Raw genomic sequence first — 13,158 nt, 5'->3', positions numbered from 1 at the left:
CGCATCCTTGTGATTCTGACCTGCTTTGAGTGTTCCAAGACTGAGTTGACGACTGTTACTTTATGTTTATTAATATTGTGGTTTGAGCGAATTGAAAGAGCTATGATTGTGTCATGAGAGTCTTGCGCGCTCTCGCTTCCAGCCAGCAACTCTGAACCTTTCAAGAATACTATTTACATGCCCTCGTCTAGTCTATTTCATAAACAGCAGAAGGATATCGAACGACAAGACGCCATACAACTGAACGCAATTACCATGCTAGGAATAAGTAGGGGTGGTATAAATAAGAAAAAACAAACAGTCACTCCAATCAACACCGCTCTCCCCGAACCGAATAAACATGCGACGTCTTGATATGACAGGCCTTGCCGGTCTTATCGTCGAAGATGGAGAAGCCGTGCGTTGCTGCGTTAGGAGGCGTGTATACTTTCAATGAATCACAATATTAGCATGTAATCTCACGTAGAACAGCCATAACGAGAATGACGGCGGAACCTACGATGCAATGATACGGCATAATCATTAGGGTCTGGGTTCGAGATTCGATGAAGACCCAGCTGTAAAACGCACGACGTGACCCATGCATTAGCCATACTTCACTCAGTGATAGTATAAACCAGTAAATTATTTAAGACACAGGGACTGATAGACAAACCTTGTCGGACATATACGTAACCTGATTCTCACCGTATATAGTCTCCTTTTTTATTTGCGGTGGAGAGGATTCTCCATTTTGAAGCTTGCCTTGGTCTGGCCAGGCGTAGAGTGTTTCTTTTAGAGAGCCTTTCAGGATCTGCCATTAGATTGTTTGAATAGTTGGTTAGCTTAGTTCGCAGACGGATAACTTATTCCTAAGGAGAATATGATAGTACCTTCATGACGCAGTGTGCATTAGCGTGATCATGTATTGCGCTTCCCTTTCCTGGACTCCAGACCAGAATGAGCTTGAACATACTCTGTCAGTACAGATCTCCAATGGCTTTGTCTTTAGGCAACTGTACGAAAGGTGCATGACATAAGCAAGATACGAGGAACTCACCAGATTGCTCTTGCCATTGCCCTCGTCGATGAGGTTCCTTGTGTAATTCTTTTTCGAGTCCCCCAGCGCAAAGGGGAGCCATTCATCTGGATTCGAGTCATAGCGTTCCATTAAGCGCAGAATGTCCATTGGATCAATGTCATCGGAATCTAGACCCGAGCTCGGACCCAGAGCGTCACTTAGATCTTGGACGAGGTTCTCGAACCCATTGTTCGGAGAGGGATTGGGTTTGGAGCAGGGGTCTGTGTTGATGTATGGCATGCTGGTTATGGGTGTTTTGTCTTATGAAAATAAATGCTTTTGTGCTTCTCTTTGGTTGCTGTATGATATAGATAATTTCGGTTATCGGAGGATTCGGAAGGAAGTATAGATGGTGGTAAAGACAGAGTGGAAGGAATGTGTAGGGTGCCTTTGAGTGGACAATCTGATCTAGAGCAATGCAGAGAATGAATGTATATCACACAGCATCCATTGCAGCCACTACGAGTCTCCAGCCAGTGTAAATGAATGTTGTGAATTGAGTATGGTGGATGTGGGATGATCCCCGATCCCGGCGGAAGGAAAAGCTCTCGCCACAATCACCGATAAGCGTGGATTGGATGCCTGAATTCTTGTGCCTGAGGCAGCCTCCCCGCCATGTGACGAAGCAAACGGACAAATGAAGTGGCGGCCACAATTTCAAAGATTGTATCTCCACCATTGCGACTGACATACCGCGAGCGTTTTCGTTCAGGTTCTCACCACGACACCGCTGGAAAGGGTTTCGATCGCTAGGGTGGAAATCCTGCAAATTTAATTATCCCTAATTCTCTTTCTTTTGTCTTGCATAGTCTTTTTCTGTACCGTTTGCGAGGGGTGAAACTCGTATAAAACCGCCAAAATGTCGACAACCGTGGAGAAGGTTGGATAACCCGCCACTATTGCTCTATTTTGTTTCTCTTTACTGTTCATATTGAAAGTTAAAATAACAGACTGGATTATGCTGACTGTCTTTGTGTGTACAAATGTAGATCAAACAAGTCGAGGACGAGGTTCGCGCCGAATGCCCGTTAAAAATATCTTGCGCCGGAATTCGTATACTGATCGGTTATTCAGATGGCTCGGACTCAGAAGAACAAGGCGACGGCCTATCACTTGGGTATGGGATATATGGGTTTTGGAGTTGGTTCGAGAGCAGACAGAGCTGATGGCATTGTGCAGGACAGTTGAAGGCCAAGCTTGCTAAGCTGAAGCGAGAGCTGTTGACTCCGACTGGCGGTGGTGGTGGCGGCGGTGGTGGTAAGTGAAGAGTGTCTGTGTCGGTGGATGTGTCAGTTACTGACTATTGGATTGCTAGCTGGCTTCGATGTCGCCCGTACCGGTGTTGCTAGTGTGTATGTCGCAAAACAAGTCTCGAAGGTGTGCGGGTTATATACTGACTCTGGAAAGTGGTTTCATTGGTTTCCCTTCCGTCGGAAAGAGTACCTTGATGAGCAGATTGACTGGCCAGCATTCCGAAGGTTCGTTGCAGGCGAGTCCTAGTTAACGGTATGGTGCTAATGGTGCTTTGTACAGCTGCTGCTTATGAGTTCACGACTTTGACGACTGTCCCTGGTCAAGTGATGTACAACGGTGCTAAGATTCAGATTCTCGATCTTCCTGGTATTATTCAGGGTGCCAAAGATGGTAAGGGTCGTGGTCGACAGGTCATTGCAGTGGCCAAGACCTGCCATCTCATTTTCATCGTGCTCGACGTCAACAAGCCGCTAGTCGACAAGAAGGTCATCGAGAACGAATTGGAGGGCTTTGGTATCCGTATCAACAAGCAGCCGCCCAACATCACCTTCAAGAAGAAGGACAAGGGTGGTATTGCCATCACAAGCACCGTTCCTTTGACGCATATTGATCACGACGTGGGTTTCTGGAATACAAAGTACGTTGACGTGGTGCACTCTGGCTGACTTGAATCATTAGGAAATCAAAGCTGTCATGAGCGAGTACAAGATCTCGTCGGCAGATATTTCCATTAGATGTGACGCAACGATTGATGACCTTATTGATGTTCTTGAAGCTAAGAGTCGGGCTTACATCCCCGTCGTCTATGCCTTGAACAAGATTGATGCTATTACGATTGAGGAGTTGGACTTGCTGTACCGGATACCTAACGCCTGCCCAATCAGTTCTGAGCATGGCTGGAACATCGACGAACTTTTGGAGATGATGTGGGAAAAGCTCAACCTCCGGCGCATTTACACCAAGCCTAAAGGAAAGGCTCCCGATTACACGGCCCCCGTGGTGCTGAGATCACATTCTTGCACGGTCGAGGACTTCGTAAGGCTCCCTCTACCTCGGCAGGCCCGATCACCCTTGTTAGACGGGATCCGCTGACGCGCAATCAGTGTAATTCTATTCACAGGACGATCAAGGACCAGTTCAAGCACGCTATTGTGTATGGTCGCTCCGTGAAGCACCAGCCGCAGCGTGTTGGTCTGTCACACGAGCTGGCAGACGAAGATATCGGTTCGTACTTCTTCTTTAACTTCAACCTCAAACAAGCGATCATTAGGATCTCCGGGGCTAACTAGCGGGGGTGTGAACTGCAGTGTCGATTGTCAAGCGGTAAATGAGTCTTTACTGGAGCGCGAATCCAATCCTTGGAAGGATCCGCTTTTATGAACGGGGCGAGAGCTATGGCGAATCGAAATCGGACTCGAGAGGGAATCGAAATCGGTAGCGGTGTTGGGGCTGCTTCGCCAAGTATCAGGTCCAAGAGGCCCGGCCCTTGTGACATATTTCCGTGAGATGCCATAAGGATTGTGATTGGGGGAAGACGAGGTGCGCACGGGCAGCAAGAAGAAGCTGGCGAACGCCGCCCTGGATTTTCAGCACGATCACTCGTCTGGAAGACGGAAGCCTGGATGGATACCATTGAGTCAGTATGGATTGGATTGCTTCTCTTCTATCTACTACTACTCAAATCTGTGTGATGCGCGATCCTCTTTTAGGAAGGCGAAAGAGGAAAAGAAAAAACAAAAGCGGCTTTGGAGGCAGTGAGTTTTTGTTACGAACGCTGAAAAAAGGGCTGGAATAGGCTACTATTTTCTTTTTTTTTTAACCCCTTCAAATCTGTTCTCCTGGATCAGCGGTACTTAAGTAGTTCTGCCGTTTTTATATTTTCTTTTATCTTTTGTTTCATTCTTTTTTTCACACCCTCTTCTATTCTTATTTTATTTTGGAGCGTTTCTTCGATCCATCCATCCTTGGTTGATGTATGGTCGAAACCGAGTGTCCCGATCCGAAAAAAAGGACCAGTGAAAGAAGGAGAGAAGAGAAGATCGGGGATGTTCTAGATCAAAGGCCCAGACTAGCATTTCCAGTCTCGTAGACCAATCTGAACCAGCTAGACTATGTAACCATACTTCCATTTCATGCGCACACAGATCAATCGAGTAACTCTCCAACCACTACTAGTAGTACTACCAAGTTCCGTGCGGAGGGATTTGCTCGCTTACTACTTTACGTACTTACTTACCTTTCAATTCTTTTTCTCTGAACTGGACTGATTTGATTTGATTTGATTTGATTCTGATTGATTGATTGACCGCTTCCTTCCTTCCCCTCCTTCCTGGCCCAGGCGCAGTTGTCTCTTTTCTATTAGTAGTAGTAATAATAGTAGTAACCTACAATTTAGGTTCGAGGTCAGCCAACATCCACATCGCTTGGACCAGCCGAACCCAGTCAGGCCTGTGCTTTTTCGACTAGTTAGTTAGTTAGCAATCAAGCAAGCAAGCAAGGAAGCGAAAAAGCAAGAAAGAAAGCACAGCGCACGTCCCTCTATTTTTCCTTTTCCCTTCGTTTATTTTTATTTCTTCTTTCCTATTGCTTCGCTTCAATGGTGTCATTTATGAAGAGGGGGAAGAGGAGCTCTGATTCAGGATAGTACTAGTACTTAGTAAAGATGATCCATGCGCTCCAATGTGTAGTATATACGCATTGTGCACGATTCCCGGTGCTCAGGCAATCTAATCATCATATCACCTGGTATGTTAGGACCTGCACGTTATGTACGTATGTATGTAGATAGATGGACTGAACACATTTAAGCATTGTTTCTAGTTCTGCTGCGCTGAGATCGGAGTTCATACTTACGGAGCGATCTTATGCGAGGCGAAATTGAATTTATCCTAGTTGGGTCTGATCTGATCTAGTCTGGCCATGTGCATATCGAGCTATCTCAATGCTAGGTAGGTAGGGTATTTTATGAGTAGATGGATGTAGCATGGATTGGGCAAGCTCGCTGGGGGTGATTAGGTGGTAGTAATCCAGATTCAGAGACGTAGGACATGTTCGTAGGTAGATAATCAGATGGTGAGCAAGCACAAATCATTATGACTTGAATATCTACGATCTACCAAAGGTATGGTGGTGGTGGTGGTGCTATTCTTACCGTTCGCGACCAATTTAGCACTCAGGTGTCAGGTCCAATCAAGATGGAGGATGGGGGTGGCTTTTCTTGGTCCATTCTAAACGAAGGCTCCATTTATACGAGTGGAGGAGTCGGTTGAGGGCCACAATTAGAACGCTTCTGGGGTTAGTAAGTAAGTAAGAAATCTGAGTTCGGTGCGTTCATTCTAGCTAATATGTAGCTAGTTAGTCTACGGGTGGATTGAGAGGGGGGACATGGTCGGGCACAGTATTTCGTACACCCACGGCCAGGCCAGTCTTCTCAAACCTAGTAGTATCCAGATTGATGCTGTGGTGAATCTTTGATTAGGACTAATTATTGTGGAATAGTAATGCTATGCTCAACTAACTTGGCATTCTAGAGACGCCTCTTGAGCGGTATGAGTAGTTGGATGGTGGAAGTAAGTAGTACCTGACCTTCTGCAGCTAATGGCTGCGCCTGCAGATGCGGACAGGGTCTGGGGTACTTGGAGGAGCACCTCGATAGGACACACTCCAGCAGGGATTATTATAGTAGTAGTGAGTAAGTGTAAGTAGTAGTACGGAGTAGTAAGTAAGTAATGCCGTCTGCCCCCTTCAGCCGAGTCTTCATTTATTTCTTCATTTGCCGGGATGACGTACCTGTCATAACCATACGGTACGATTACCAGGAGAGAGGGGTAAGTACCGATACTTACTTACTATCTAAAGTATACTAGTGAGAGGCGGCGTAATCGGTCAATCATTAGCCATCGTCTAGATACTAACTGTCTAGGCCATGGCGTCAGTGGTTCAGAAATTTTCTCTTGGTTTTTGCGATCTTATCCTTTTCTATCAGCACTGGCAGTTTCTCGGAAATATGGTGAGCTCATCATGGCCATGACTGTCGCGTAAATCCTAAATCAACCCTGGGTTTATTTCAGCACTTACTAAACAGAGTAATTGTTCGACTTCAGATGAGAATGGCTTGAGCATCTTACTCACTTACCTACCATCTACTTAGTTAGTGGATTGATCTCTTAATTTCCTTTCATTAATATTGCTGATTATCTCTTTCTCTCTCATCGACCGGATAAGTAATGTGGTCAGTGTCTGGCCCCCTGAACCAATAACCGTCTCCAGACGAGGCTCTTGATAACCGCCTGCTCCATCGATAATGCAGGCTGGAAGACTTCGTCGGAGTATAGAGTACCCTGTGCATGGCTACTGACAGTTTCTCAAGAAGCGGTCTGCGCGGGCGAGCGGGATGAAGGAAGCTGTCATGACGGGCGGTAATGATTCCCTGCTCATAACAGGACCTCAACTCCTATAAGATCCGGGAAATCCCTCTGCGGTATTACTAATCCTGCGAAGCGGAGCTTGTCCTGCGCCCTGCTCCAAAGTCTGCGTTCATCTGCATATGACGGGCGAGTCACCGTTGCTGTTAGTTAATGCACGACTGCTTTTTATTGCGGCGGGCTGGGTGGGGAGGGCAAGGGGAACGGGCTAGGTTGTATACAAAACTTGGTAGCGATGGGGGAGAGTGTGAGACCCCAGCAGGAAATGGTGGGAAAGGAGGGGCAAAACTAGGAACAAAATTAGGGAGGACAAGCCCGAGCTGGAGACACTAAACAGGCTGGAAAGCAAGCGGACAGGGAACCTCAGCCAAGTGGAGCAGTTTAGCATGGCTGATGATGATCATTTCAGCAGATAACCTCCTGCAGTGATGGGGTGCCTTTCTCAACCCCGAGTATCTCCAGAAGGATGATGATTCGTGAACGACGAATTATAATAATCTTGCGAATGATGGATAATGCATCCGATAGAAGGGTTATCTTTCCCCCCTGGTCACTTGCGAGAATACATTGTCTCCTGATGTTGAGATCTGCTCTTCTGCTGCGGCACAGCCTCGACAGACAGGCCGAATGGATGTCTGAAGAAGGCCTTGCCAAGCGTTATGGCTGAAATCCCCCTGGTTCCCGTGATCCCCAATTCTCAGTACTCCATAATTCAAACGAATTTTTCTCATCAGATGACCGAAAACGCACCGTCCGACGGACGTTGATTCCCACTGGGAAGTGGAGGCTGCATTGCATCTAAATGCTGCTCCTTCTCCGCCCGTCTCACCTTATTTGCCGGGAATATCACGATGCGAAACGGCCTCGCACAAATGAGCTCTCTTATTATGCCATTTCTCTTCACGGCCATCCAGTCCAAGCAATTTTGCCTTGGATAACGCGGTATCCTCGGCCATCACCATAGCCAATACAACCGTGGTGGCTTGCGCTGGTCAACACACAAAGGAAGCCCCACGGCGATATCGAGGGTTGTTTGATGGATAACGTGAGGAATGGCGCTTGAAGCGGAGAAGGTATTGTAAAGGACAAGGAATCCTTATATCGGTGATCTGAAGACATGGAGGATGGGTAGATGGTATGTTACCTGTTACGGGACCGTAGGGTCTGGTCAGGCAGGCGCGAACTGCACCCGCCAATCTCCACTCCGATGTAGGCCTCAGATCTCTCTCTCTTTCTTTCTTTCTCTCTGTTAATCAAGTACATACACATACCTCGGCCATTCCCGATCCCACCGCTACATACTCACTAGTCCAGCAGACGCCCGCAACTGTCCACTAGTTACTCATGGTACAACTTGTTCCTCCTTTGTGATGTCATACTCACTGAGACATTTAGTTAGGCATTCGTCGGACTCGGAAGTGTTCCGTTTAGGACGAACCACCCCTCTTCTCGAATCCCACCATGGGCGGTTACGGTGGTAATTGGCAAGGTAGAATGGTGGCACAGCAGTGCACACTGCATGTACCTCGGACATGCTACATTGGAATAAACGAATCCAGTAGAAGCCCCCTTGACTCCTGCAATGGCTTGTGTACCTGACAGATATCTATTATTGGTCTGGTAAACCGGTAAGGCTACCATAAGATGGTGCCTCATTCGGTGCCTGTCGTCGCACACCCCGGCCCGTCCCCGGCCATTTCCCCTTCCGACCTCCTCCTCTACTACAACTTACTAAATACCCTGGTCCATGCGAGGCCCTGTCGCTGAGCGGATCATTGGATTCAGCCAGTGAAAGTTCTGCTCTAAGCGCCTTCTCCAGCAGCTGCTGGCCTCTACTATGACCTCAATGCTTCTTGTGCGATATTTCCTTCTCTCCTCTCTTCCATTTCCCACTCCAGCTTTTTTGGGAGGGGGCGAAGCGCAACATCTTGAAAATTGGACTGGCCAGGCAGAAGCGAGTAAAAAAAAAAAAACCTTGCGTGTATAGAGTATATGTGAGTTTCATTGGCATACATCAGTGGTGATAGCATACCTCCCTCCCCAGGAAGCGTACACTGGAGTGTCGCTTTATGTGGTAACGTCTCATAAATACCAAATTACCGGCTTGTCTGATTCGCAGATACAAGCAGATCATCTGTTGGACATTCGGCTGTGCTGCCACGCACGGAAAGTGGCAACGACCTTCGAAACAGATGGCTTCATGGTAATAATATCCGTTGTCTCAATGGGCATTGCTTGCAATCAAAAATCAAAACTTTTTTTCCTCATATTTCAACCTCATTGTCCCATTGAATACTTTCATCTTACAGACACATATAACCTTATTATCATAATTGCACTATGACTTCCTGCCTACACAACAAGGCCCTTCGTCCACCGTCACTTAATCTAATTTCATATACATCACACCGTGACGGATAGTTAAGGCTTGACTGCACGGGAAATGTATTACATACAATCACTTAGTACCTGACTCACGACAGCAGCCTCGTGGCCATCCACCCATGCGGGGCGGATTGGCAACGGAAGATGCAACCAGAAATGATCCCAGATCAGTCTCACATCCCTAAAGAGTACAGCATACGTACCTACATAACGTTTGATACCAAAAGACTGAATACGGGGAACTCTTAGCCCCTAGTACTATTTGGGCACTATTGAAGCCCCAGTAAGGCTGCACTTGCATGTAGACCTGTCGCGTTCCGCTCAGGGCACCCAAGTCGCACGGCCAGAGGATCGAAGTGAAATGCAGTACCTTTTTTCTCCCCCTCATCTAATCAGTACCTGGCCAGACTGTGTTGGATGATGAGATATGCTGTTTTAGCGGACATTTGGGGGGAAGGAGGAAGAGGAGGGGGGGCGCACTTTGACAGGAAGTTAAATCTAATCAACCGACTCCGACTCCGACTCCTAGGGAGTCAGACAAGTAAGGCTAAAAGCTTGCAATGATTCGCAGTGGCCAGAAAGTTACACCGGACCTAGGAAAAGTTTTACCCTCGAATGATCAATGGCCGATCACTATCTTCACGTTCAAGGCGGGTAGGTAAGCATGGCCCAATGCGTCGAAACTCATCCGCCCAATCCATCCCCTTTGTTACTCGCACCAACGGAGCCCCCCCGTGCCTGATTCAATTCCAACTTTTTGCTATATTCCCATCCCAAGAACCTTCTTTGCCTTTGCATCGCTTCCAGAAGACCAACGACAGCCCCTCTTCAGTCCACTCCTGCCATCCTCTCTGGGTTACAACCTGTGCGACGATTTGCATTGCTTACTTAGGTTGTCGGCCCGGAGTGGACCGCAGCGGGTCCCAGGTGGACCGTGGGGTCCTAGCTCTAGGACCTCATGCTGGTTTGAACTTCAGTCGTGCTAAAAGGAACCGACTCTCTCTGACTAGAACTATCCGGTCTGTGCACGTTCTGATAGGGGGAGCCCGGATTTCAACCCTGGTCAACCCCCATGTTAGCATGGCAGGCAAAATAAATTGAAATCGATCTGCCGCTTCTCATTCGTCCATATAATCTTCTAACGATATTTTCTCGTGACAAAGTACTATGCAGATCGCATTTACTCGCTGATGACTGGCTGCTGGCATGGGCGTCAACTATTGGTGAGCAGGCCCGAGTCACTTCCAAGCAGAGAAAAGGAAAAAGAAAAAATAATGTTGTTACATTGTAACCATGATTGAATAATCATTATTCAGCCGGATTGCGCTAAGCACTAGGAGAGCGAGGGAAATATACGGAGTCCTCAGATGTGAAGTCTATTATGCCATGGACGGAAACTCGGCGTCGGAATCATATTCTGACAGCCTCCCTAATACCAGTAAGGTAACAGAAACTACTTCCGAAAGTGGCAGTCTAGCTCAACCAGCTGCACCACTCAGGCCTCATCGCCTTTAGTCTCCTTGAAAGATCGACCGCTTTTTGCCGGTGTCAATTTTTTCATATTTCCTCTCTTTTCCGATATTTCCCCCCCTTCCCTTTTCTTACTTTTTTTTTTGTGAATTTCATTTTCCTTTCTCTCCCTTCTCCCCCCTCCTCCCTCCCAGGCTACTTACTAACTACTCACTATCTCCTGATGACCTGTTAGTACTTCTACATCTCTAGTGACCTTCCCCTCATCTCATGCGACCACCCCCCTTGTCTCCACCCTCTTCAGTCAGATCTGACATTCGGTCAACGCCACAAAACGACAAGGGCCGGTCAGTGCTGGGAATTGAAAAAATCCCACTTATCATCCCGGGAAGTATCTCCAGTAGGAAACCGTTGGGATTTCGCCGCTTGATCATGAGCGACATTCCAGTATATTTTCGAAGTTCTTTCTTTGTCCGCAAGCATGTCATGCGGGCATTTAGGTTCAGCGGTTTATCGATCCGTTCCCCGTTCCGTCAATTGAACCTTGGTTTGCCCTCGAGGGTTCCTCTCGATTGTCCATAACTTTGGTCCGAGGCCGATCCCATCATCTATTTGATGGTGCATGACCCACTCACATCTCTCTTCTTCCAACTTGCGGGATATATTGCTTTGAGAATGACTGTTCTACAGAACCAAAGGAAGATAAACGCGCCTCATTCATACAAATAAACTAAGTAGAGGCGAGACAAGCCAACAGTGGACAGAAAGAAAAAAAGAAAGCAGATAACAAGAAGATAGATAGGTCGAGAAATAATGTTCAAAGCAAACTATACTCATTAAGATTGTAAAAAAGAAGGACAGGCAACGTACAGAAAGAAAGAAGACATAGACAAGGAAAAGGAATGACAAAAAAGGTTATTTGTCTATTCTCGTAGTTGACCTATCCCTTTCATCCATCCACCGTTCAATTGCCCTTTTTGAATTATCAACGACATTATGCTTACCATGTTCTGCTGCTCCACTTGAAATCGGGTACGGTCTCTACCCAATGCCCTCTGAGTGATCTCGACTAACCAGGTATATACCACGCTAGGCTAACGGTCATTGGTGTACTTGACCTCCAGTGTAACATCAGGAAGAAAAGGAAAATCTCTGCGGTGGGAGGAGAAGACACACCTCCATCATAATGTCATCTTGTCAAGCTCAAGGAGCCTGCTGCTACTTACTTACTTTGCCTGATTGCTAGGAACGGACCATTCGCAACCACGATACGAGCCGTCATGCACCATACAGGATGCTGACCCGAAGTGGTACGAGGCCTTACCATGCGCCTTTAGCGGTATTTGGACCCAAAATCGGATCCCTGCTGGTCAATCTAGATCCCTGCCAATCAGCGGCAGTTCCCCCACCCATCACCTGGTTGGGGTTTAGCGTGCCTGCCTTTACTATTCGATTTCGCGGCCCAATCGTCGTGCAAGACCTGCGTCTTTTTATTTATTTATTATTATTATTTTTGATTTCTTATTTTCTAATTCATTTATTTTATTTTAGTTTTCTTTTCTTTTCTTTTCTTTTCTTTTCTTTTCTTTTCTTTTTTTTTTTATTTCCCCCCTACCCTTCCATTTTAATTTTTTAATTATCTCACAGCTCCAGGTTTCCTCGCTATCTGAAAATCTGGATGTATCGCATCGTCGGCGGCGGCCTCGTGTCTGGCTGTCCGTAATAATCTCCTTGGATAGATCTGATAGGTTAGGTATCAACGAACCGGGGATCCCCCTCGTCAATTCGGTCGGATCCAGCCCTTCGATGTATCTCAGTAACTTAGTAGTACTTAGTTTCCCGTAGGAGGTCCTATCTATCTGTATCGATTCTCATCGGCTGATGCAGAACAGGAAGCAGGTTACCTAGAGAGCATTCATGACCGACTAGTACTAGTAATTCCCAGTAAGGACATCTGTACGGAGGATACCGACTGATCTACCAGCTAAAACCTGAAGTAGTAGGAGTAAGTATACCACGAATACGCTTCAGGTACATTCCCCTTCCTTAGTATTCCGTACTGCACAAACCTACTACATCCATGCATTGGGGGTATTACTATATCTACTACTTGCTACTTACTTACTTTACCTTCCATACCTACTACAACCACTGCTGCTAGTATACTACTACTACTGCTTTCTCCGCCCAGTTTCGTCCGTGAACTGACGTACCTCCCGTACCTTACCTTTACCTCCATCTGCTAGTCGTTGTTTCCTTCTCCAATTGATTCTCTTCCTTCCCTGATCGTCCCTGTGCCGGTGGCCTGGCCTGTCCCTTTTTTAAACTCCAGGCTTTACCCACCCGCCGCACTTCCTCCCACCCCTCCCCATAATAAGACGACCCGCCTCTCCATTTTTCCGTCTTTTCCCCTTGTACAGCAAAAGACCGACTCCAAGCTTGCTGCAGGTGTCTGGTATGCGCTACTCTGGAAACCTTTCCGAATCACGAGTGTGAAGGAGATTTGCTCCCGAGGATCTTCGCTTTCCATTCGCTCCAGTTGATGCATGCGAGCGCCTCAGCTTC

General features: G+C 47.0%; 4 protein-coding genes across 4 annotated transcripts, besides 2 other annotated features; 1 reads left to right on the top strand and 3 right to left on the bottom strand.

The window, feature by feature from the left end:
* Window positions 1–310: 310 nt before the first annotated feature.
* An18g04410 (uncharacterized protein) lies at window positions 311–1,300 on the bottom strand (the record flags this gene model as incomplete). The annotated part of the gene is made up of 5 exons (XM_059745769.1): window positions 311–426; window positions 500–557; window positions 656–793; window positions 873–956; window positions 1,040–1,300. 5 exons carry the CDS (start codon window positions 1,298–1,300, stop codon window positions 311–313), a joined length of 657 nt encoding a protein of 218 aa, XP_059602931.1.
* A 619-nt stretch (window positions 1,301–1,919) lies between these two features.
* On the top strand, window positions 1,920–3,694 carry An18g04400 (uncharacterized protein; the record flags this gene model as incomplete). Its single annotated transcript, XM_059745768.1, has 10 exons — window positions 1,920–1,940; window positions 2,050–2,070; window positions 2,135–2,177; window positions 2,240–2,317; window positions 2,376–2,412; window positions 2,468–2,538; window positions 2,594–2,931; window positions 2,993–3,349; window positions 3,418–3,538; window positions 3,585–3,694. The coding sequence occupies 10 exons, from the start codon at window positions 1,920–1,922 to the stop codon at window positions 3,692–3,694; spliced, it is 1,197 nt and encodes a 398-aa protein (XP_059602930.1).
* A 675-nt stretch (window positions 3,695–4,369) lies between these two features.
* On the bottom strand, window positions 4,370–5,161 carry An18g04390 (hypothetical protein; the record flags this gene model as incomplete). The annotated part of the gene is made up of 4 exons (XM_059745767.1): window positions 4,370–4,418; window positions 4,547–4,669; window positions 4,703–4,776; window positions 5,087–5,161. 4 exons carry the CDS (start codon window positions 5,159–5,161, stop codon window positions 4,370–4,372), a joined length of 321 nt encoding a protein of 106 aa, XP_059602929.1.
* Window positions 5,162–5,823: 662 nt separating this feature from the next.
* Window positions 5,824–6,436, bottom strand: An18g04380 (hypothetical protein; the record flags this gene model as incomplete). Its single annotated transcript, XM_059745766.1, has 3 exons — window positions 5,824–6,103; window positions 6,160–6,176; window positions 6,392–6,436. The coding sequence occupies 3 exons, from the start codon at window positions 6,434–6,436 to the stop codon at window positions 5,824–5,826; spliced, it is 342 nt and encodes a 113-aa protein (XP_059602928.1).
* Window positions 6,437–12,508: 6,072 nt separating this feature from the next.
* Window positions 12,509–12,577: a sequence feature (Short protein (An18g04370, CAK43241.1) was converted to a misc_feature.).
* Window positions 12,578–12,718: 141 nt separating this feature from the next.
* Window positions 12,719–12,730: a sequence feature (Short protein (An18g04370, CAK43241.1) was converted to a misc_feature.).
* Between the last annotated feature and the right edge of the window lie 428 nt (window positions 12,731–13,158).

This window comes from Aspergillus niger, assembly GCF_000002855.4.
Source record: "Aspergillus niger supercontig An18".
NCBI lineage: Eukaryota > Fungi > Ascomycota > Eurotiomycetes > Eurotiales > Aspergillaceae > Aspergillus > Aspergillus niger.
This window is presented reverse-complemented; position numbering and strand designations above follow the sequence as displayed.